We start from the raw sequence: 25,184 nt of genomic DNA on the forward strand, positions 1-25,184 counted from the left end.
CCTGCCCCAAGTCTGCCCTGACTCTGGGCATAATTATGAGTCCCTAGAATGGTGGGTGTGTCCACAGCTGACCCAGCTGCTCTCCAGGTGCATGCAGTGTGTTGGTGTGGACACTGGAGGACACACCTGGGTAGAGAATGTTTCAGGGGAGCTACGAGGGAGGCTGCTCTGCCCTCTGAGCTTCCACAAGGCAGATGCAGCCTGGGCTGAGGGCCAGCAGCCCACCTGGCAGTCTCCACCCATAACCCCGCATTCTGATGGGGGTCTTGTGCTGAGAGTGGACAGCTCTCACTGGCGTCCAGGGCGGCATGCGGACCCTTTCTGCTGGAGCTCCTCCAAGGAGCTTTTCTGATTTGCATGCAAGACTTTGCTTGAAACCATCCCTACCTGCCAGTACCCCCAGCTTCTCCCAGAAGTCCCTGGAGTCTCCTGGCTCTCAGAAACCTTGTCCCCAGCCTTCAGCCCTCCTCCTGTCCAGGGTGCCCTCTGCTCTTGAGGCACCCATTCTCCGCGCCTGACTGGGTCCAGCCCACCGTCCAAGCACCTTCCCATGCACCCTTTCCTAAGACAGTGCCCCCAAGGGGAACCAGGCTCCCAGGGCGTCCTGCCCCACCCCTGCCCACCTGTTGGACAGCCCAGGCTTTCGGCCTCACCACCTGGCTTCTCCTGCCTCCATGAACTGTTTGTGGGGCTTGTGTTTTGTGTTGGGTTTTACTTTTAATTAGATACAGGGTTTCCTTTTTATTTCTTTCTTTAAATGTTTTTATTTGTTCTAATTAGTTGTACATGACAGTAGAATGCACTTATGCATTTTGATAAATCATACATAAATGGAGTGTAATTCCTCATTTTTCTGATTGTACATATCGCAGGATCACATCAGTTATGCAGTCATACATGTACAGGAGGTAACAGTGTCTGTTTCACTCTACTATCCTTCCTGCCCCATACCCCTTCCCTTCCCTTCACTTCTCTCTACCTAAAGTAACTTTATTCTTCTCTAGCCCCTGCCCACTTATTGTGAATTCACCTCCGCATATCAGAGAAAACATTCTGTCTTTGGTTTTTGGGGGTTTGGCTTATTTCAGTTAGCATGATATTCTCCAACTCCATCCATTTACCAGCAAATGCCAGAATTTCATTCTTCTTTAAAGTTGAGTAGTATTCTATCATATATATACATATACCACATTTTCTTTATCCATTTATCTGTTAAAGGACACCTAGGTTAGTTCCATAGTTTGGCTATTGTGAGTTGAAGTGCTATAAACATTGATGTGGCTGTGTCACTGTAGTATGCTGATTTTAAGTCCTATGGTTATAAACCGAGGAGTAGGATAGCTGGATCAAATGGTGATTCCATTCCAAGTTTTCTGAGGAATCTCCATATTGCTTTCCATAACGGTTGCACCATTTTGCATTCCCACCAGCAATGTATGAGCGCACCTTTTCCCCACATCCTTGCCAACATTTATTATTGCTTGCATTCTTGATCATTGCCATTCTGACTGGAGTGAGATGAAATCTGAGTAGTTTTGATTTGCATTTCTCTAATTGCAAGAGATAATGAACACTTTTTCATGTTTGTTGGTGGTTTGTATTTCTTCTTCTGTCAAGTGTCTGTTCAGTTCCTTAGCCCACTTATTGAGTGGGTTTTGTTTTTTGTTTTTTTATTTTTTTGGTGTCAAGTTTTTTGAGTTCTTTATATATTCTGGAGATTAATGCTTTACCTGGACTGTGTGTGGTAAAGATTTTCTCCCATTCTGTAGGCTCTCTCTTCATGTTATTGTTTCTTTTGCTGAGAAGAAGCTTTTTAGTTTGAGTCCATCCCATTTATTGATTCTTGATTTAACTTCTTGCGATTTAGAGGTTTTATTAAGGGAGTCAGGGCCTAGGCTGACGTGGTGAAGATTTGGGCCTACTTTTCCTTCTTGTATTCACAGGGTCTCTGTTCTAGTGCCTAAGTCTTTGAGCCACAGTGAGTTAAGTTTCATACAGGGTGAGAGATAAAGCTTCAATTTCATTTTATTACATGTGGTTTTCCATTTTTCCCAGCACCATTTGTTGAAGAGGCCATCTTTTCTCCAGTGAATGTTTTTTGGAAACTTTGTCTAGTATGAGATATCTGTATTTTTGTGGGTTCGTCTCTGTGTCTTCTATTCTGCACCATTGGTCTACATGTCTGTTTTTGTGCCAGTGCCATGCTGTTTTTATTACTATAGCTCTGTAGTATAGTTTGAGGTCTGGTATTGTGATGCCTCCTGCTTCACTCTTCTTGCTAAGGATTACTTTGGCTATTCTGGGTCTCGTACTTTTCCAAATGAATTTCATGATTGCTTTTTCTAGTTCTATGAAGAATGTCATTGGGATTTTAATAGGAATTCACTGCATTAAATTTGTATAGTGCTTTTGGTAGGATTGCCATTTTGACAATATTAATTCTGCCTATCCAGGAGCATGGGAGGTCTTTCCATCTTCTAAGGTCTTCGTCAATTTCTTTCTTTGGTGTTCTATAGTTTTCATTGTAGAGGTCTTTCAACTCTTTTGTTAGATTGATTCTCAAGTATTTTATTTTATTTTTGAGGCTACTGTGGGGTAGTTTTATTAATTTCTCTTTCAGTGGATCCTTTACTGATATATAGAAATACATTTGATTTATGGGTACTGATTTTAAATCCTGCAACTTTACTGAATTCATTTGTTAATTCTAGAAGTTTTTAGTGGAATTTTTTTGGATCTTCTAAATATCATGTCATCAGCAACTAGTGATAGTTTGAGTTCTTCTTTTCCTATTCATATGCCTTAATTTCTTTCTTCTAATTGCTCTGGCTAGAGTTTCAAGGACAATGCTGAATAAAGTGGTGGACATCCTTTTTAGAGGGAATGCTTTCAATTTTTCTTCATTTAGAATTATGCTGGCCTTGGGTTTAGCATATATGGCTTTTATGATATTAAGGTATGTTCCTACTTTGCCTAGTTTTTCTAGTGTTTTAAACATGAAGGGGTGCTATATTTGGTCAGATGCTTTTTCTGCATCTATTGAGCTGATCATATGATTCTTGTTTTTAAGCCTATTGACAGGATGAATTACATTTATTGATTTATTGAACCAACCCTGCATCCCTGGGATGAACCCCACCTGATCATGTTGCACTATCTTTTTAATATGTTTTTGTATGCAATTTGCCAGACTTTTATTGAGAGTTTTTATATCTGTGTTCATCAGAGTATTGGTCTGAAGTTTTCTTTCCTCAATGTGTCTTTGTCTAGTTTTCATTATCAGGGTGATCCTAGCCTCACAGAATGAGTTTAGAAGGTTTCCTTCCTTTTCTATTTCATGGAATAATTTGAGGAGTATTGGCATTAATTCTCCTTTGCAGGTCTTGTAGAACTCGACTGAGACTCCATCTGGTCCTGGGCTTTTCTTAAATGGCAGACTTTCAATGGCATTTTCTATTTCATTACTTGAAATTGTTCTGTTTAAATTCTGTATAACCTCCTGATTCAGTTTAGATAGGTCATATGTCACTCGAAATTTGTCAATGTCTTCAATATTTTCTATTTTATTGGAGTATAAATTTTCAAAATATTTTCTAATTATTTTCTGTATTTCACTTGTGTCCACTGTGATATTTCCTTTTTCATTGCGTATTTTAGTAATTTGGGTTTTCTCTCTTTTTCTCGTTGTTAGTGTGGCTAGGGGTTTATCAATTTTGTTGAGTTTTTTTCAAAGAATCAACTTTTTGTTTTGTCAGGGTTTCCTTTTTGTGCTGTGAAGCCCACTGTGTTGACTTCACTGGCCAGGCTCCGTGGTCGGGGCAGGCCCTCTCCTGAGACCCTGACGAGCCAGGCAGAGCATATGTGGGTGGCTTCAGGGGTGGCGTTCCTAGTTTTCTGTCATGGCCACTGTACCTGCATGGGTGCCTCAAGCTCTACAGGCTCAGTCTCCTTCCCTTTTGTCCAGCTGCTGGGCACAGGGCCTCTCCCAGTCCCACATGCCGGCTCCTTGCAAGCTCTGCCCAGTTCTGCTGTGTCCAGGGCTTCACCGTCCCCATCAGTACTGCCTTCTAGCCCAGCTGTGGCCTGCCAGCAGCCAGACCCTGGACGGGGAATGCAAGGACCCACCCCCAGCTGCCCCTCAGAGAGGCCGAGAGAATGGATGTCCAGCCTGAGGAGGCCTGGGATGGGCAGATGGGGACGCCGGGTGAGCCAACAGTGAGCTCTGGGAAGCAAGTGGTTCTGATTTCACGCAGTGCGTCACTCGACAGATCACACTGGATCCTGAGTTCTTCCTGAGGTGGAGGCCAAGCACGGTTCCCTCAGTCGGCCAGCATGGTCAGATCGGGCTTCAGTCGGCTTTTTTCTGCTGTGACTGAAGGATCTGACCAGAACGATTTCAGGGGAGGAGAGGGTTATTCAACGGCTCCTGGTGTCGAGGTCTCCATCGTAGACAAACGTTCCTGGAGGCTCCGGTGAGGCAGAACATGGCAGGAGAGAGTGACCGGGAAGCGGGGAGAGGGTCTCTACTCGCCAGATGCAAATGTACACCCAAGCCAGGCCCCAGTGCCCACCTCCTCAGCCTCACCTGGGACTCAGGCACCACTCAGTTAATCCCCACTGGGGAGTGAACAGTGATGGGCCGAGGCGCTCGGGCCCACTCATTTCTTCTCTGAAGCTTCTTGCGCTCTCTCACCTGGGGGCTTTCGGGGGACACCTCACATCCAGACCCTAATAGTCAGCAAACATCAGACACAGGATGTGCCAGGCCCCACGTTGGGTGTACAGCACGGCCCAGGCACCAGTCTGGACAGGGTGGACTAGACCTTCTCCGTGGCCTCTTCACGGGTCAAGGATGACCCCTTCCCTCAGGCCCGGGGGCCGCCTGGTGACACTGGAGGTCAGCACGGGGGCATGAAGGCCAGCAGGCCTGGGGGCCCAGTGAGCTCTCACTGCCTCAGTCTCCACGGGTATAAGGGTGGAATTGTCTGTGTGAAGCTGGCCTGACGCTGGCACCCATGGCCTTCTTGGAACAAGTGGCAGTTGTCACCAGCAGTGGTAAGTGCCCCTGAGGGCATCACGGGGCCCTGCTGTTCACAGCAGGGCCTCTGCAGGGACACAAAGTGGTTGAGGAGAGAACCAGTCAGGGGTCACTCGGACTCCATCCCGGGGCACCCGTGGGCGGCTCGGTGGGTGGGATGCGCACGTGGGTGGGAGGGGCTGCCGGGCGGCGGCTGACGGTGACTGGGCCCCTGTGTTGCAGTGCAGAGCATCCTGCTGGTCTCCGCCTGCCAGGACACCCACTACAGCACCCTCGTCCAGGAGCGCTGCCTGACCCGCTTCCAGAAGGACATGGAGGCCGTCGGGGAGGCTCTGTGGTGCGACTGGGGCAAGACTATCCGGTAAGTCCTGCGACGCCGACGGGGGGTGTGGCCGGAGCAGGTGCCCCCCCTCCTGCTGACCGCGTGGGGCTGTGGAGCCTGGTGGGAGGATTCCTCTAGAGGCCACTGGGGCTGGGGGGCAACTGGTGAGTAGCTCTTGCCCACCATCCGAGTGACGAGGACGAAGGAGGCTGCTGGTGGAGGATGGGTATGAGGAAGGAGGGCGGGAGAGGCTGTGTCCTCACAGACCGTCCAGGTGGCTGTGGGTGCTGGGGCAGCAGCACCTCTTGCAGGGTTCGGGTCAGGGAGGAGGTGCAGTGGCCATCTAACCCCGCTCAGCCGGTGCATGCCTGCGCCTGGGGGCTGAGTCTCGTGACAGGAGCCAGGCTTGCAAGGACTCCACTGGTTCCTTCCGTCCTTGCAGTCAGACCAAGCCTGGCCCATCCTGTTCAGGGCTCAGGGCTTCCCTGAACGCTGGGTCCAACCATCCCAGAGGGGTCCTCCGTGGCCCCACCGGGGCTCTCACTGAGCTCCTCCCCTTTGGGGCTGGCCCTGCTCCTGAAAGACCCTTCCTCGCCCACCCCGTGTGCTCACTCTGCCTCCCACGGCCTCTCAGACGCCTGGCGCCCTGTCCTGGGCTCTGCCCACGAGCCCAGGCTTCTCCACCTCAGGACGGGTCATAACTTGGCGTGTCCAAGATCTGTTTTCTCAACTCTGTTTCTGCTGAGTAGGTGGGTGCAGAGGCGTCCTGGGGGCTCCTGGTCACATAATGGGTGTCAGCAGTGGCGGGTGCTTTGGGTGGCAGTCCCCGCCGTGGTGTCCTGCGTGCAGGGATCTGGATGCACGTTCCCAACACCGCGAACCAGGCTGTGCCCACAGATGATGGGCACTTCCCACCAGCCCCTGAGGTATGAGAGACCAAGGAGCCTGGGGACCAGCAGTGGAGGCCAGAGGCCCAGGGGGGAGGCCCAGGAGGGTCTCCTTGGAAGAGAGGTGGAGCCAGTGACGGCTGGTGCCTCCTGAGGGCCCAGGTGCTCCTGGTGGGCACCGGGCAAGTCCAGGGAGATTGGGAATCCTTCATCTGAGCTCACGGCTTCTCTGCAGGGCGGGGATGCAGGCTGCAGTGAGCGTGAGGTGAGCACCCCGGCCAGGTCTCTGTCCACAGAGCCCTTGACGTGGGGGCCGTGTTGCTCCTCTGAACTGGGGCTCGGGCCTCTGCCGGCCATGGAGCCCATCGGCCTCTGTGTGGCCCCTTCTCTCTTACCAAGTGAGGCAGGCAACCGGCCCCTGCCCTCGACCCCTCCCTAGGTGGGCAGAGCCATCTCCTTCACTCTGGGGGTTAGATGACCCCAGCAGAGTCTGTACCCCGTTCTCAGTGGCTGAAGTGAAGCTGGGCCTGAGAAGCCGGAAATAAGGCAGGAGGCGCAGAGTCCGAGGAGAGCCTCCTGGGCCTCCAAGCTGCAGACACGAGCTCCAGGGCCTCCACCGGGCTCAGGGCTGGGGGCTGCCGCCTCCCGGGCAGATGGGCAGCGCAGCCCGTGCTCACCTCGTCTCAGACAGCCATTCTCCAGGCTTCTTTCAGACTTTGGGGCTCGTTTTCTGAGCTGAGGCGTGAATTAAGAGTTGGAAACTGCGAGGAGAGGTGGTCAGGACCACATAACAGCCTGTCTGCAGGCCAGTCGGCTTTCTGCCTCGGCCAAGTAGTGTGTATTTAAGTTAAGATGGCGATTATCATTATCCAGGGGAGACCCACTGGGGGCCCAGAGGGACACACTCACTGCCTCTCTGTGCAGCAATCATTGATCAATGCAGACTTACAAACCAGAGCCTCACAGAGACGGGGACACCTGGACACAAGCATCGTCCTCTAAGAAGCGGCGGTGCTGGGTATGCACACAGAAGCGGCCACAGATGGTCTCTGACAGTGCTTGGACAGAGGGACCAGCAACCCTCAGGCCAAAGAGAGGGTACCCTCACTGGAGCTCGAGTGGGCATAAAGGAGGGGAGAGCTGCTGTGAAATTTCTTTTATTTGCAAAGAAAATATAGACGATTTAAGAACCAAGTGGCAGAAGTCCACTGTACAATCGCTCCTCAGCAAGTCAGCTGGGCCCCGTCAGTCCTGGACGTGCCTCCGAAGTGTCCACCTCCTCGTGCTGGGGCCTGAGTCTGTCGCATTAGACACCCCGGGGTGCAATCAAGGATCCAGCGTCGGCCTTGGCATGGCAGATTATTCTGGACTACCCAGGAGGGTCCGAGGAAACCAAAAGGCCCCTTACGTGGGTCCCAGCTCTGGCCATTGCAGTACCTTCACAGTGGCTTTGGGTCCCTCCACCCAGTCGTCCTGAGCACTTCCTTCCCTCCTGTGCCCTGAGAGGTCCTGGGCTTGTCTTCTGCTCTTCCTGCCTCAACCCTGGGACAGGCTCCCCCGGAGCGCTGCCGCTTTTATTAGAGAATGGAGTTTAGGGGCCAGTCAGGTGGAATTGGGGTACCTTGCGGGTGCTAGAAGGCAACATGGACAATCCCTCCTTAGTCTTGGTGGAGCAATTGCTATGTAAAACAGCATCTGCTTCAGGGATTGCCTTACACGACCGTGGGGTCAGGTGGGTCCGCAGTCTGTGGACAGCCCGGCAGCTGGGGACTCCAGAGGAGGCCCGCACTGCAGCTCAGGGCAGAATTCCTGAACCTGCTCTAGACCCCGCCCACACCGCTAGGACAGCCTTTGCTTAGAGTCCCCTGATTGTAGATGTTTCCCACATCTCAAAATGACCCCACAGCCAAGCCTAGGTCAATGTTTGAGAAACTGGGTTCTGGAGCCTGGCCAAGCTGACACATGAGACTGACAGTTACACGGGTGCAGAAGTCAGAGCTCCGCCGAAGGCTGTGTTTAGAGAACTGTTTCTCCTCCCCATTCCTCTCCCTTCCCATTTCTCCTATCCTCACCCACTTCCTGTGGGCACGCAGCTCATTCGTTTCTGGTGTTTCCTTCCTGTATTTCTTTTGCACATATGAGCAAATGTGTGTGTTTTCTCTTACATCCTCTTTCTTACATCAAGGGTAGTCTACTGAGCATCTCCCCTGGTACTCTGGTGTCCTTGGATTGCTTTGCAGTTGTTTTCACTTTGTCCTGGGAATTCCTCTTTATCAGGGCAGAGAGCTTCCTATTCATTTTCACAGTTGCATAATACTCCACAGAGCATTTTCTCTACCATTTTCTTATGAAAAGGCATTTAGGTTCTTTGCAGTGTTCTCGACTTCAGACAAGCCCCACGGAGGGCCCTGCCTGCATATTTTCATGTGGGAGCTGCACCTTCAGAGTAGACACCTGGAAGCAGAATTGCTGAGTCAAAAGGCAGGGGGCTGGCAGTGCTCTTGGGGGTTGCCCTTTGCCCTCGGTTGGTGCTCCCACCAGCAGCCCCAGCATGCTCCGCATCGCGGCGTGAGGACTGCCACTGGCCGGTGAGGGAGAACGCTGGCCCGGAGGCGCTCTCGCGTTTCCCGGCGGGAGCGAGGACGAGCACCTCTGCCCGGGAGGGTCCGTCCTTGCACCTCTTTGTGAGTTGTTCGTGTCTCGTTCCTCTGCCACGCGGGCTGGAGCGCAGGCCCTGCCCAGGCCAGGCCAGAGCTGCTCCGCCAAGCTGCACCCCAGCCCTCGGTCCTTTCAGGAGGCCTGCGTGTGCCAGGAGAGGCTGCGGGCTCTGCCCACCCGCTCGCAGCCCCTTCGCCTCAGTTTCCGCTGCGGCAGGCTGTGTTCGTGTAGTCAGATGCATCTGCTTCCCGCGGTGGGTGTGGCGGTCCCACCAGGCGTCAGGAGGGCCCCGGCCTTCAGACCTCTGGGCTGACTGTGGTAGGAACCAGATCTCACCTTCCGGTCAGGCCTCCCAGCTGTCCTGTTGGCTGAGAAGTCCATCTTCGCCCAGCGATTTGAGGTGGCACTCTGTCCTGGGCCCAAGCGTCCAGTGCCCTTTGCCCAGCCCCTGACAAACCTCCCTCTTCTAACCTTGTGAGTCCCAGTCCGTGCAGGGACTCTCTCCTGCCAGCCAGCGGCCCTGCTCCTGCTGAGCGTGTGCTCCACCATCCTTCGCTCCCAGCAAGCAGGAGCTCACCTCGGCTGCCAAGGCCAGTGGGCACCACTGTGCGCAGGGCTCCCTGCGGGCCATGGGACCTGTTGCCTCATTTAAGTAAGCAGTGGTCTGAGACACAGGATCCTTGTCTCCCCGCTTCGTCTGCCCAGGGCCACACGCCAGTGCTCTCCTGGTCCCCAGAGAAGGCGCAGGGATGCCCTGCCTTCACGTGGAACGAGCTGGCGTTCAGCAGCCATCTCAGCCCTGCCAGCGTCCTCCAGGATGTCCAGGGTGGACAATCTTGTCTAAATGATTCGGCAGAAGAAGAGAAGAGGGGCAGAGGAGCCAGACCACGTGCCGGCAGGAAGCCGTCTCCAGGTGCAGGCGTCACCAGGTGTTGGAGGCAGCCCTGTGCCTAATGGGGAAGTGGGGCTCTGAGCCAGGCCCGACCAGAGCAGCCAGACCTGGGATTCCCCCATCCTGAGCAGGGGCCATGCCAAGTCAGGCAGGTAATTGGGTGAGGGATCTCAGGCCCCTTTCTGAGCCAAGTGCAACTGAGACTAGTCACTGGGGCAAGCAGAACAGGCAGCTGTTGGGCTTGGGTGTCCAGGTACAGAGCACTGAGGGTAGGGGACTCATAAGGCAAGAGCCCTGGGGTCAGAGGCACCCCCATGCTGCCCCCCATGGGGGCCTGGGCCGGGCCTGCAGTGGATCTGGAGATGTCCTTCTAGACTTGGAAATGGGAGAAGGCTCTAGGTGTGCGTAGAGGGCCAAACGTGAGCCAGCCTGCCTTCCGTGGGACGCATGCGAACACATGGGGAGGGTGGGGACTCGTCCATGCCAACTGGCTCCCCAGGTCCAGCCCAACAGTTTGCCTCCTGCGCCAAAGCCAGCAGAGAGGAGGACCCTCATCAGCCCCGCCTCGCAGGCCACTGGATGGTTTTAGAAGGCCCTAGCCCACTGTGCTCAGAGACAGAACATCTGAGGAAGGCACAGGCTGCAAGGAACACTCAGGCCACCTCCAGCCGGACAGCAGCGGCCTTCTCGGGCGGCCCACCTCAGAAATGGGCTGCTGTCCTCTGCTTGTTCCAGGTGTGACAGCTGAGGCTTAGCCTGCGGGCATGGCTGCCCGTGTGGAAAGGTGGATGGGTCAGCAGCACTGAACAGGTCTCTGCAGAGCCGAACGGGGTAGGCCAGGCCAGCTGTCATTTAGGGGGAGTGGCAGGGAGTTCTCATTAAACTGCAGCCCTCGTCTGCTGGGAGAAATGTAACGTAATTTAGTGTATTAGCTGGGAATAAGATCTAATTGGAGAGAACATGAAAACTGTGTCATCAGGAACTCATTTCCAGAGACCTCGGTGTGGGTGTTGGAAAAGCAGGAAAGCAAAAGACTCGAATGTGCCAGGACTTAACTGGAAAGCAGGCTCTTTGTTTTTTAACTTCAGATATTTTCAAATGGTACATAACAACATAGAAATTGTACGTATCAGTGGGGTACCCTGGGGTATTTTGAGATGCGTGTATATATTATGTAATGTTTAATCCGGGCGAGCAGGTCTGTCTCCACCGTCCGCCTCCGTTCATGGTGGGAACCTCGACTCCACATCCACACCGCGCTGCCCGGCACCAGCCGCCTGCCGTCTGTGGCTGAGTCCCCGCGGCCGCCCTCCCGTCTTCCCCTCCGGCCCTGGGAGGTCCACCAGGTTCCAAACGGGAGTGACAGTGGCTCTGCTTGTCTTTCGGGGCCGACTGACCCCCTTAATGGGATCCGCCCTGCCGTCCAGGCTGCTGCAGAGGCAGGACGCCCTCCTCTGCGCCCGCTGCCTGCGCAGATGCACTGGTTTTCTTCGTTCATTGGTGTGTCAATGGTGCTTAGGCGGCTTCTGGGCCATATGGTACTTCTATCTTCAAATTTTTAGAAAAGTGGTTGGTTTTAAAGTGACAATCCATGACATTTTCTTACCTAGACAAGAAATGCTAGGTTGCTTATGACAAAAAGGGTCCTCTCAGCCCCTCCCTTCCTACACAGCTTCAGGATTCAAAGCATCACCACAGGCGGAGGGAGGGAGACAGAGCCACTGCCTGCTGTGACCAGTCGTCAGAGTTCCTGGTGCCCCAGAGAACCACCTTTATCTTCCCAGACTCCAGACACCTCTCCTCCCTGCCCTAGAGCTTCTGCATGGATGAACACTGACCACCTGTTGGTGTCTACTTACAGTCAGGGCCCGGGTCTCTGTGGCCCTGGCCAGAGTCTGCGAGGGGAGGACTTGAGGAGGCCTCCCAAGGATCCTGCTGCACTGACCGGGTATGGGGCGGAGTGTCAGGGCCCCAGCGAGCTGGCAGCTGCATGGCAGGTTCCCTGAAGCATGCGGGGCAGAGGTCTAGGCTTCTGCTGCAACTGCTCCTCAGAATGGCCATCCAGGTAGGAGCCCAGCGCCCAGAGAGCTGCCAACTTGGGCAGGGCGTGTGGCCCTACTGTGGGTTCCTCCTGGGCCTGCCAGTTCCCCTCTCTGCTGCTGGAACACAGAGCCTCCTTTGTGTGTCCAAGTTAAGTCAAGTCAGGAAATTCTTCAGAACTCCGCAGCAAAGTTGCAACAGCTACTTGTGTTTTGAATTTCGACAGGAGTTGAGAGGAGTCTTCTTTGCAGATCACCAACAGCTCTGGGCAGCAGGTGTGCCCCCCTCCCTGGGCTCCTGCCCAGCCTCACGTCCCTCCCCAGGGTGTCCCAGGATGGCCATCCCAGGGTGCTCAGCAAGCGGCCATCTGCAAGAGGCCTGCTAGCCTGCATCCCTCCCACCTGCAGGAGCTTCGCAGCAGGTCTGGGGCTGCCTCGCTTCCCTGTGGGGCCCCGTGGAGGTGTCGGCTCTGGAGCTTGCAGGGGCCTATGGGCACTCCGAGGCCTTGTGCTCAGCTGGAGGCTCAGGCTGGGAGGGAACATCATGTGTGTCATGGCTCACAGGATCTGAAGGCAAGCCCGGGGGTCCAGGCCACACCCCTGGCCACGGCCACAGCGTCTTCCAGGCTTTACTCCCCTGTGTGGTCAGGAAACCCCTCCCCACCTCAGAAATGTGTTCCTGCAGCCCCCGTGTGAACCGCCGGGAGCCGGTCTACAGGGACAGCCTCTCGCAGGGCAGCACAGGGTCGTCTGCCCCTCTGCGCTCCACTGCAGCTGACCCAGGTGCAGACCCAGGGCTGGAGCAACAGGACCAAACTCTGAGGGCAGGGTGTGCTTGGACGAAGGACGGCACAGCGGGAGCTTCCAGAGGGGCCTGGAAACACACTCGCTCCCTGCATATAGTGGGCGTGTGAGAGGAGGGGGCAGCACAGAGACTTGGAGGACAAGGCGTGGCGCACGGTCCCACCCCTTCCCAGGCCTTACCACCTGCCAGCAGGCGCCCCTCACAGGCAACGGTGGCGTTTTGGTCAGAGTGGCCTCACTCAACACTATGTCTGCTTGAAGATGGGTCTGGTGGGGACCTCAGAGGCTCCAGGGATGCCCAGCCGCGGGCTGGGGGGTGCTGGGCTGGGGAGGAGGATGCCCCTCCTTTCTCAGAAAGCTCCCAGGGCAGTGCACCTGTAGAGGCCGACAGCAGAGGGCCCTTGTGGGGGAGGCCGGGAGGAGGACTGCTGGCCTCCAGTCCTCCGTGTGCAGGGGCCGCCACACCGTCCTCAGCTCCCCTTTATCCCAAGTGCTCTGAGTCTCTTGGGGTAGAGCACAGACCACTGCAGTGATGAGCCCCAGGCAGGGGCACGGAGCCCACCGACCGTGACGTCTTTTTCTGTCAGGTGATTAACTTCCCTGTTCAGGAATTTTCTTAGATTGGGAATGAAACCAGGCCGTGGCAGAATGTAAAAGGTCAGTCATGGGATGACACTAAGCAGATTCCGGTCATGAGCGGAAGGGCAAGCAGGTGGAACGTGTCCAGTGACAGGGGTCATGAAGATCATCTTCCATCCCCCTTGGATATGCTGCTGTGAAAACCACCCTCCCCCCCTTGGCCCAGAAAGTTCCGGAGCCATCCAGGCCATGCAGACAGGACCTGACAGTGTCCGGAGAGAGGCCAAGCTTGCTCACCCTGTGCTTCACCAAGCCCGGTCCAGGTAGCCTTGCCCAAGAAGCCTCCTGGGGCTGTCCACGTGGCCGGGGAAGAGGCAGGAGTGCTGGGAGAGATGAGGACAGCTGTTCAGTGCGACAGCTTGTGTGGCCGGGAAGGGGTGACCGTGCACCCTCATGATGCTGACCTTCACCCGGCTGCCCCCAGACCAGGATCTGCCCACTCCTCATTCAGTGGTAGACATCTTCCAGGCTCACACAGGCCACTGTGAGAGGGCCACCAAGTGGCATGGCAGCAGCCAGACCCTGTGCATATTTTGAGGGCACTCTTCTCCCCAAGTGTCTGTCCAGTGCTTAAGCTGAAGGTGCTGGTGGGGCTTTGTTCCGAGCCCCCTCTTCTCCCAGCTTCTTGACCCAGCGAACAATGGAGCACCCACATTCCTAAGAATATACTCCTCCAGGGGGGTCAGGGAAGGGGGTTGCCTGCATTGGGGAGCCGGGGCAGCAGCCCAGCAGGGTGACACCTTGACATGCCCTGGGCTTTCTCAGCCTGCTGCTGTCGCTGTATGAAGATGCCACTGTGAGACCAGCGAGGTGCTGCGGATCCTGACTCCTTGTGTGTCTTTGACTGATTGGCTCGTTGCCTGCGTCTGGGAGAAGTCAGTCTTGGCTCGGGCCTGAGCGTTCGGTGCTTCTCGGCCGGCTGTGTCCTGTCGCCCTTCTAAAATTTTCCCTGAAGTCTAATTCATAGCAGTGTAAAAAAATGCCTGTCTCCCTGCAGGCTGGATCCGGGGTGGGAGGGGATTTTTCACAGTAGAAACGAGATTCCTGCTTTTGCTTGGCTTGAATGCCATTGGCTCTCAGGACCGAAGAGCCATTTTTCTACAGTTATTTGCAGGTTTGTTTGTTTGTTTATTTGTTGTTTTTTCTTTCCCAAGTGCCAAGTGCCATGACCTTTCCTCTTTGTCCTTTGAATTGTTGGATTTTTTGATTATTTGTTTCCTTTATAAAGGCTACAAAAGCAGTTTTAGGCTCCAGCAAAACGAACAGGAAGGTACTAAGATTCTCCTGTACCTACTGGAGGTTTTTTAATCTTTTGCAAACTCTTCAATTTAGCTATTTGCCTTTGTGTTCTAAATATTTTTCTTCTTGTTTCCTTGGTTATTTGCTGATGTTTCTTTCCACTTGTGACTAGTTGGTCAGCTAACGGGAGTGTGGGCTGCTGTGGGTCCAGTCCCGCCTGCCCCTCAGGCTCACTGTCTTCGTTCTAGTCTGTGTTTTGAAATGGTTATCTTCTTAACACAGTGTGCAGTCGTATCAAGACACGAATTAAAATGTGTTCCCAACTGAGAATGTAGCCCGGTGGCGGAGTGTGCACTCGGTGTGCCCAGGCCCTGGGCTGCAGCCCCAACAGCTAAGTAAATTGGTTAAGAAGTACATATTATTTTCTTTCTACCTCCGTTATTCTGCTGTGCTCAGTTGAACACATACTACCTTCCTATATGTGTTAGAATGTATTTCTATTAATTTTTACTTATGTTTTGGGGTCACACCAGGCCACTTAAGTCACCAGGGCCCTATTTTCTACAGATTAGAAGAACTCTCTTCGTTGTTTCACTTTCATTATATTTTGAATTGTGTTTTGCTTTCCTTGATATAGTTTCTGCCTAGTTTCCCAAAAGAAATTAAGGACCAGTTTGCTGGGGAGTGGGGAGGGCAGAGGCTTCTGAGCTGGCTGGGGGTGACTAAAGTTTTTAAATATATTTCTTTCTCTGACTCATCAGAACAATTTAAAAAAAAAAAAAGTCACTGGCTCAACAACAGGGTTTAAAAAAATATCTTCAGCTTTAATTAAAAACTTCAGATTTCTTAAAAAAGAATGAGTTGCCAAATTCTGTGAAAGGCCCCTGAGGTTTTCATTGAGATGGCCAGTCATTGGGCAGCCAGTTTGGGAAGCTCCACACTTTGGAGAGTCCTTTCCCTGGAAGCAGAGGGAGCCCCTGCTTGAAGAGTTGGCGGCTGGCCTAGATTGATGGGCTCTGTTCACCCCACACTCCTGAGACTGATGTCTCTGCGATGGAGCTTACTGAGCCCTCCAGATGCCGACCAGCATCCCTAACCCGCCAGTAGCAGGGCCGAGTGGCCTTGGAAACAAGTTGGAGAGCAGAGCCGAGAGCGAGGTTCTGAGAAGCCTTCTGGAAAGGAAGGCACAGGCCGCTGCTAGAACCTGAGTCACCGCCGCAGGGAGAGGGCCAGGACTGGGCAGAGGAAGGGGGTCCTCGGGAGTGCTCGTTGCTTCTGGGTTGTTGGCTTGCGGGCAAGGCGCAGCGGCTCCCAGGTGCAGTTTGCGTTCAGTTTTAAGACCTGTGCACACAGGGAACAGTCACAGGTTCTGGAACCTGCTTCCTCCTCTGCTCTCCGTCCAGCCTGGTCTTCCTTTGTGCACTGTGTGTCCCGGCCACCATTTGCACCCTTTCGCCAGCAACCACCTGGCTCCGAAGGGCCTTTTGTTTACCTGTCTTCACGTTCTCACAGGTTCAGTCTGAATCTGTTCTGTTGACCAAGGGAGAGGATGCAGCACCAATGATTTCGGCTTCCGTGTTTATGTGGACTCTCCTTTGTGACCTAGTGTGATCTTTTGTGAACACAAGGAATGCTCAAAATGAAAGCCATTCTCTGTTCTATTTAATTCCCACCAAAACAACCATTACTTCTAATCGTTGTGTTATTCAGCTCCTTTCTGTGTCGGGGGTCTTTGCTGTATTTGATAATGGAGCGCTAGAGTCTTCGATTCTAACCGTGTTTCATCACTTATTTTCCTACCGGGTACTTCCATACATGTTTTGCCGTGTTTTATAGCATTAGACTCAGTGGAGATTGAAATACTGGCACGTCCCTGCTTGGCAGTGGCTGACTCTTTTTCATGGTCCTGAATATCCATTTCCATTATCTCCCTTGCACACAGCTTTTTGCTGGCTTTTTTCTTTTTTGTCTGTGGAGCGGTGAGCCTTTGAAAAGTGAAAATCACATTATATCTGTCCTTTTCGTTCTGTCTTCAGCCACTCCACTTGCTGTCTTCTTGATTTTTATCTCCTGCACTGACTCTTTGCCTGTTGCTGAGACGGCGAGGCGGTCTCTCTTCTAAAGGAGATTGAAAAGGCGCAGACTGCTTCACTCCCCAGCTGCAGGGCGGCCGAGCAGGTGTTCTGGGGCCTTATTTGTCTCTCTCTTGACAGAGTGGACACTGGCCCCTCTGTGAGGGAACGGGGCCTCTGGACTTGGGGCTCCTTCCGCCCCTCTCCTCACCCGGCGCATTGCAGGTTCTGGAACCTGCTTCCTCCTCTGCTCTCCGTCCAGCCTGGTCTTCCTTTGTGCACTGTGTGTCCCGGCCACCATTTGCACCCTTTCGCCAGCAACCATCTGGCTCCGAAGGGCCTTTTGTTTACCCGTCTTCACGTGGTGGTTAGCGGAGGCACATCGTCACTGGTTGTTTTAACACCGTCTTTCCCTTTTACGTGTCTTTTAAATTCCAGCCACTATTTGAAGCAGGTCCCAGAAATAAGCCGTATGAGTGATACGATCACAGAAGGCAGATGTCGTGGGCGCTTTCTGCTGCCCTTGTGCGTGAGTGACAGCTCAGCGGATAATGAGCCTACAAGGAGCAGCCTTGTTCTCTGGGGCCCCTGGAGCTGGCACTCCATTGTCTCTGGGTTTTGTTTTGCTTTTTGAGAAGGTGTCTCGTGTGGCTGCCCAGGTTCATCTCAGACTCAGAGGCTCATGTGATCTTGCTGCTTCAGCGTCCAGGCAGCTGCGACTGCAGGTGCACACCACACACCACAGTGACTCTAGGATTTTGTATTTTTATATAGAAAGACAAATCTTTTAAAGATGCGACCTCCTTTCCTTTCTGACATGCTTGCCAGCAGTGTGGTTTGCTGTTTGCAATGTTCATGTGAATTCATCGCTATGGTGGCTTCATTGAACCCAGGGGTCCTTAGCGTGCACGTAGTTCCCAGCTCTGGTCCTCAGTGGGACTGCATGTTCTTACCAGGCCTCCAGCCCAGGACTCTGCCTCTGGTCCCTCCAGCACCCACCTCCCCACCTGGGTCCTGGGACCTGGGAAATGACTCTGCACCTTGTTCGATCCCGTCGTCTCCCACACTGTACCCGGATGGAACATCCTTTCCCTGGATAATCTGATTTTACCCCTGACCTTTTATTCTTTCTAAAGCACTTCCTGGTTAGGATGTTGCAATGGGTATTGACACTAATCATACTGTGGTGAATTAAATTTCCTTTACTCCAAGACTAATGCACATATTAACCTCTTTCCCACAAGGCCAGATCTCCCGCATCCCAGGGTGGAGCGTGGGTACATGGGAGAATGTGGGAGGCGCAGGGGCAGCTGAGGATGGGAGCTCGTGCAGGGATCTTGTGAGGAGGATGGCCGCAGAGGCTGGGAGCCAGGACAGGCCTGCGAGGAGGGAGCGCTGCACCAGGCTCCTCCCTGGGAGCCAGAGAAGACAGTGAGCAGCAGCCTAGAAACAGGCCCTCAGCCAGGGCACAGGAGAGCTGGGCCAGAAACAGGGACCCAAAAGGGACAACAGCAGGACGGGACACGGAGCCCAGCAACTGCATGGGGGGTGCCTGCTCCGGGGCCACCAGGGAGTGCTGCTGAGGGCTGGCTCTGATCCTGCAGGTCCCACCACACTGATGGCCAGGTTTCCTCATCCACTGGGGCTACCGTGGCCCAAGCCTGTGTCCAGGAGGCCTTTGAAGGATGGCGAAGCCCCTGGGATGGCTAGAAGCTTCCTCCTTGCTAGGGTGATGTGCTCCGTCACATTCAGAGTCTGAACCCATGGCCGCTTGTTCTTAGGAGGTGAGAGAAGGTGCTGCCAGTCCTGGGGACAGGGGTGGCCTATCCCACTCCTGTGTGACTGTGGTTCACCTTTGACACGTTAGCTGAGGTCACCTTGGTACCTGGGGGCTTCAGAACTCAGTAGCTACTTGCTGGGGACTTGGCAGACAGAGGCCATCAGTGCTGGCCACCCAGGACCCAGCAGAACAGGACTGTCTGCTCTCTGGATACCCTGGCCAAACCCCTCATCCTCCTCGGGTCTGCCCACAGCAGCTGGGACGGGCCCCTCCACCGTGACCAGGGTCAAGCCTGCCCTGCCTGTTGGTGTGGACTCCGGCCTGGGGTGAGGACAGCACAGGGAACCATCGGGGCACAGAGGAGCCACAGTCCCTGCCCTGGTGGCTCTAGCCTCGAGTCACTTTCTGCCTCTCCCAGCTCTCCCTGTGCCTGTGACCCCCAGCATGGCCTCCGCCAGGAGCGGAGGGGCTCCTCCAGTGAGCAGGGACAGTGGCACCAGGGGGTTCCTGCCCCCAGGTGTCCTCAGGCCTTTGGCAGCTCCTGGCCACACCCTGTCCCCGGGTGGGGTGGTCCAGCTCCCTGACTGGACTGCTGTCCTGGCACAGGGCCACAGTGGACGGCCCTTTGTGTGCCCCTCGTGTCCTCGTGGCACCTGCTCATTTCTGGCACTTCTGTCCCAGGTCACTCCCAGCCCCTTTGACAGCTCGCCAGAGCCAGGCCCTGTGCTGAGTCCCATACGTCCACGGCCTCTGCCTCTACTGAGGGGGGACCAGAGGCTGAGCGTTGGCTGCCCTGTTGACTTCCAGCCAGAGACAGAGGCCACCGGAGTCAACTGCAAGACCAGCAGTGCGAGCTATGCTGCAGGGTGACCTCAGGATCCCATCAGGCCGTGGCTGTGAGACAGAGACCACGGCCCCTTTGAAGCGAGGACGCTAAGGCTGGCCCTGAGCCCCATGGCGTCAGGTGTTCCTGGTGTAGAATGTTCCATGGCCTTCCCTTCCCCCAACACTCAGTGATGTCCCTGAGCCCCAAACAAGGTTGGGTTGGAGCAGGAGGGGCAGGGGTGGCACTGGGGCACCTGGATGGGGCAGTGAGTTGATGAGACCTGTGGTGGGGCCAACCCGTGTGGGGGACCCAACTAGGAGAGAGCAGAAGCCCTGTGGAGATCCCCGGGGTCCGTCAGCCCCAGGGAGGCAAGGAGAGCAGGGAGCCAGGCTCTGGGAGACCAGCTTGACGCTGGGCCCGAGGTGACAGGAGGGAAAAACCCCTTCCAGCCGCCAGTGTTGCTTCACAAGGACAATGTCCCCAGGGCGATGGTGTCCAAATATAGCATCCCGGCTGTCTGGCCTAATCCTGGGACTTGTACACATGTCACAGTCGCGCGTCAGAAGTGAGGGAGCCTGTGGGCGCAGGCAGGCCTGAGTACAGCTGCAGCCCACCACCCAGCCTACAGCTGGGCTCAGCTGACTGTCAGCCCCTAGACCTGGTATCCCCATGAGGTCCCAGGAGATCTCTTGGCTTTACAAAGGGCAGAGGGGTCACATGTGCCTGGTCTACAGTGGACACAGCTTGGTGATCAGCCACCAAGTCCTGTGTTCTCAGACCAAGATCGCTGGGCGCGGAGCAGCCCCCTCTTGGGCCTGGATGCTGGGCCAGCACAGGACAGTCTGTGACTTTGCTCGAATGCCCATTGAATTTTAAAACCATGCTCCATCCTGCAGCCCCAGGAGCTGGCTCCTGCCTGGGCCTGTTCTCAGAGGTGGCATTGTGCCCACCTCGCAGGGCAGCCTCTCCGCAGGGAGCCTGCCTTGGCAGCTCTGGAGTGACGTCTGTGGAGAGCCAGCTGCACGGGAGCCAGGGATGGAGCTAGGGATGGATTTAGAAACCTGCCTCCTCGGGGGCAGAGCACCAGAGGCCTACCTGGCTTGGAACTGTCAGACAGAAGTGGTGGAGGGAGGTGACGGAGCCAGACCTGGGGCCAGGGGAGAGGGAGGACAAGGTGCCAGGATGTCCCCTCAGTGGGAGGAGATGCTCTGGAACCAAGGGAAGTGGTGACCTGCCTGGGGGGGGGGGCAGTCCTGCTTGGCAGTGCCCCTCTGCGTCCTCCCAGGTCACTCTGCAGGCTCCCTTGTGGGTAAGGGGGTAAGTGCACCCCTGTAGCAGGGCTGTCGTGAGGGGCCTGCTGGTGTGAGCAGGTCTCAGTATCTCCTGCCCTTCGGGAGGTAACGTGTGGTCCTCAGAGGAAAAGCCACAAAGGGGCAGGAGGAGGTGCGCCCCATACCGAGTGGGCTCCCCACATGACATGCCCTTGGATATCATAGGATATCCGTCAGTCTGGGGTGGCCGAGACCAGGCCTGTCCTGTCCCCGGAGCCCAGCATATGTTCACTGGCTCATCTGGGCCTAGCCTCCCTCCTGGGTCCTGGGCATCTACCCCGTTCCACGCTCTGCCACCATGAAGCCCTGAGAAGCCCCTGGCTGCTCCTTTCACCCCTTCTGCTGTCCCCCACGCCAGGGGTCTCTCTGTGCTGGCTGGCCTGGCTGAGGAAGCCACCCCTGGTGGTAAGCAGGTGTTTGGGCCAGGCCTTCACGGAGCCCAGGCGGCACCCAGTCTAGGCAGCCAGGCTGGGTCAGGGTGACAGCAGAGCCCGACACTGTCCACCTGGCAATGTGGTAATAGCCAAGAGATGAGAAAAAACTGTGTCCCCTCCACCGGCAGCAATCACCTAGGTGGGGGGCCATCACCTCAGGGCAGTGCTGGGCGGCTCCCTCTCGGTCCTGAGGTTGTCTTCCCAGGTGGACCCAAGGTGACTGGCCGGCTGAGGCAGAGGCTGGCTTCCCCCTTCGGCTCCCTGGCCAAGCCTCACATCCCAGAGAAGGAGCACCTGTCCCCGTTCCACGTGGCTAGCATGCAGCTGGCCAGGAGGGGTCCCGTTGCCGAGGTGAGCGCTCTGCCTCTGATGTCCCCTCCTTCTGCCCAAAAGTGTGCCTCCTTCTGGGAACCAAGGAGCAGGGTTGTGTGGGGCTGGTGGGGGACTCTGTCAGAGTCCTGAGCGCGCAGGCTGTGGGATGCACTTCTGAGGGATGTGGGGGCCTGCCCCTCCCTCACAGATCCTGTGTCCAGGCAGAAACCCCACCTGTCCCCAGGACTCCTCTATCCAGCATCATCAATCACCCCTCGCTCCCCAGGTTTGGGGAGCAAAGGCCTGAGTGGCGCCCTCTGGTGGGCCCTGGAGTCTCGGCACATGCTCTCTCATCCTCACCAGCCCTACTGCGTCCTGGCCAGCACCTGGGTAACTGTGACCGAGCAGGGACCACAGAGGCTGCCCTGCCCTGGCTTCCCAAAGGGCATCACATGGAGGAAGCCAAAAGTAGCTGCGTTCACGTGAAGAGGGACAGGGTGGGCCACTGAGAGGGCCCAGAGGACTGGGCCAGGGGAGTGTCCCCGTGTCTGAGCAGAGTCAGGCCCCAAGAACGAGGCGAAGAAGCTGTGTGCCCCTGGCGCCAGGCTGGCTCTGCCCACTGGAGCCTGCAGAGTGGCAGGCAGGAGGGTCTAGAGGAAAGGGAGCCATGGATGCCCCCACCCAGCCCTGCCACCACCTGCTGTCGGCTCAGGAGGTACCGGAGGGGGACACCATGGTGCCCTGGGAAGGAGACATGGAGCAGGGCGTGCTGACTAGGTCCTCAGGCGCAGGCATAAAAGGCAACTGTGAGGAGCAGGGGCAGCCTGGGGGTTCGCCATGTGTCCAGGGGTGGGGTCAGCTCTGGGGGAAATCTTGAGGTCCAGGGCCTTCAGGAGCACCGGGCTCCTGGGGACCCATGGGTCTTTCCCATGCTGTGAGCGCAGGGTACCCCTATGGGTGGCATTTCCTAAGCTTGCTGGACCCCAGATCCCCGTTCCAGGGATCACAGAGCCAGGTTGGGAGAGCTGAAGAGCAGAAGGTATGAGGGAGGCTACAGCCAGAGGCCCTGCCGAAGTGGGAAGGATGGCAGGAATGAGGTCCCGGAGTCTCTGGGCCAGTGTCTGCATCCATCTTCCCAAGAGCAGCACGCTGGCCATTTCACACAGCTTCCCACCTCTGTGCCTCTGCTGTCTGCTGGCCTCCCCGCCACCCTGCCTCTGCTGTCTGCTGGCCTCCCCACCTCTGGCCTCTGCTGTCTACTGGCCTCCCCACCTCTGGCCTCTGCTGTCTGATGGCCTCCCCACCGCCCTGCCTCTGCTGTCTGCTGGCCTCCCCACCTCTGGCCTCTGCTGTCTGCTGGCCTCCCCACCTCTGTGCCTCTGCTCTCTGCTGGCCTCCCGCCGCCCTGCCTCTGCTGTCTGCTGACCTCCCACCTCTGTGCCTCTGCTGTCTGCTGGCCTCCCCACCGCCCTACCTCTGCTGTCTACTGGCCTCCCCACCTCTGGCCTCTGCTGTCTGCTGGCCTCCCCACCACCCTGCCTCTGCTGTCTGCTGCCACGCCCCGAGCTGGTGCGAGTGTCATGGAGGAACTGTCCACCGCCCAGCAGTGAAGAACCTGGGCCTTTCCATCTGTCTTCCTCCAGCTGCCTTCAACCCAAACAAGGTTTTTGTGTCTTGTTTTGTTTTTCCTTCTCTCCCGCTCCCCTCCCTCGTTACAAAGCGCCGCGGCCAGGGTAAGGTGCCCCGTGCCTGCTGCCATTCCTCAGCACTGCGGTGTCAGCGGTGCTCCGCTGTGCTCCCTGGGAAGATGGCTTTGCCAAGGTGTCCCAGTCCTTGTGGTGCCATGTACAAAGCCTGTCTCTGCCTGGTTGGTGGACTGCCCGGGCGCCCCTGGTGGGCACAGGTGCAGAGGGCTTCTAACACCTGGTGCCACTGGATGTCTCTGAGTCGGGTGCAGGGAGGGTGTGCTTCTGCAGGGCCTGTCTTTCCCCACTCCCACTGCGAGCCCCGCTGCTCAGTGTGACTCCCAGGAGGACAGAGCTTGCTCAGCACATGCTTTCCAGGCTGATGGTGGTGCGCTGAAACCCAGTGTCGTAAGCGACAGTTAACTGGACGTTCTCTTACGTCCCTGAGCATCAGGCAGAAGAAAAGTTGCAGGTTCCTTCCTCCTGCAAGGCAGGAAGCCAGCCTCCCAGAGAAACAGCCACGTGGGCTTCGTCACCCAAGTGGAGGTGGCCCCGTGCAGTCTTCCATGCCCAGCACATGCAGCCGGTGACAATGTGGCTTCCACAAGTGGGGAAGTGGCCTGGTAAACGGCCAGCGGCTCCCCGTTTCCTAAAGGTCCTGCTGTGACTATTTTTGGAATCTTGGGTGGGAGCCCTGACAGCAAAGACAGAAACCACCAGGGAGAACAGACCGGCCACCTGGAAACGCAAAAAGCCTATTCTTAACGAAACGCCACTCGAATGCCGGTGACAAGTGCAGGCTGGCGGTTGGTCTGCGATTCTCACCACCGTGAGGAGGGAGCCCCTCAGGTGTGCAAGGTCGTGGGTTCTCTTAAATCAGAAATTGACACTGAATTTTATCAGATGGCTTCTGAGCAGTATTGAATGGTGGGCTGGTGTCTTTCCTCTGATGTACTGAAGCGTGGTTTTCCAGTGACAGGTTTGGGGCGTTCCTGAAATGAGCCATTCTTCAGAATGTTCTCTGTGGCCAGATACAATGAGCTGGGCTGAGGGGACTTGGGTGTCTATTTATAAGTGGAAGCAGAGGCCATCTGCTCTGTGTGTACACGGGCGCCAGCCTGTGGCACGCCGGCCTACGAGCTTAGGGTAGGCTGTGAACCTCTGAGAGTGACCTGGGAAGCTTGGCGTCTTTTTCTATGATCGTAAGAATGTGAGGCACATGTCTAGGTCCAGCATCTTTGGTAAAAGTGGTTCTTGAATCACCTTTCTCACTTTCCTTCTCAGAGCTTCTACTTTTTAAGTCAATATCTGATGCTTGTACTTTCCCGATTCACTGAGACTTTCCGGTTTTCACCCTCCCCTCTCTCCAGTTCATCTCTTAGGTTTTTAAATCTCCTGTATGTGGTTGGACACTGGTGTTTTCTTTGCTTTTTTTTTCTAGACTAGGCTCCAGAAACTTATTTGATTGTAGACATTTTTCTAAAGAATCAGTCTTAGAATTTGTTTACACATCTTATTGTTTTTAATGTGTCAATGCTTATTCGTTTTTAATATTTATTAATGTACTTAAATTATTTGCTCCACTGAAAGGTTTATTGTTGTTTTGTTGTTGTTGTTTTTGACTTGAACCCAGGGGCACTCTACCACGGAGCCACATTCCCAGCCCTTTTAATTTTTAAATTTGAGACAGGGCCTCACTGAGTTGCTTAAGGCCTCACTGTGTTGCTGAGGCTGGCTTTGAACTTGTGCTCCTCCTGCCTCAGCCTCCCACGCTGCTCGGATGACAGGTGCGCCACCATGCCCAGCTCTATTTTTTTTTTTTTAATTCATCCTTTTCTTGCTAATTTTTTAGTTTTTAACATTGTCATCAAAGAATATTGACTTGTGTCTTCTGCAGTGGGAAGGGATCCGGGGACTTTTGAAGAGTGCTGATTCTCTGCGGAACAGAACCTTCAACACTGGACTAACTGGGCTCATTCACTATGTTCTGCATTCATTTTATGTGACTTTTGACCTTGGCCTTGGGTATGGTCAGGCACCCCACGGAGTCCAGACTCTGCGCTGTGGACTCTCAGCCGTCGGCTGCTGCACGTTAGAGCTCTCATGAGGCCTTTCTCAGGGTGACTGTCCCTGTGTGCCACTTTGCTTTCCGCACTGGCTCGTGCCATCTGCTGGGAGGACGACGGCCGTCCCTGCTCCTGCTCGCTCTGCCAGGCCTGCCAGCAG

General features: G+C 55.2%; 1 protein-coding gene across 1 annotated transcript in view; it reads left to right on the forward strand.

The window, feature by feature from the left end:
* Positions 1–25,184, forward strand: part of Ramp1 (receptor activity modifying protein 1) — a 41,889-nt gene that overhangs the window by 10,517 nt on the left and 6,188 nt on the right. Inside the window, exon 2 of the mRNA XM_047547236.1 lies at positions 5,261–5,399. Coding sequence (XP_047403192.1) covers positions 5,261–5,399 — 139 coding nt within the window. The remainder of the gene's footprint in view (positions 1–5,260; positions 5,400–25,184) is intronic.

Source organism: Sciurus carolinensis, chromosome 3, assembly GCF_902686445.1.
Source record: "Sciurus carolinensis chromosome 3, mSciCar1.2, whole genome shotgun sequence".
In the NCBI taxonomy this organism is placed as follows: domain Eukaryota; kingdom Metazoa; phylum Chordata; class Mammalia; order Rodentia; family Sciuridae; genus Sciurus; species Sciurus carolinensis.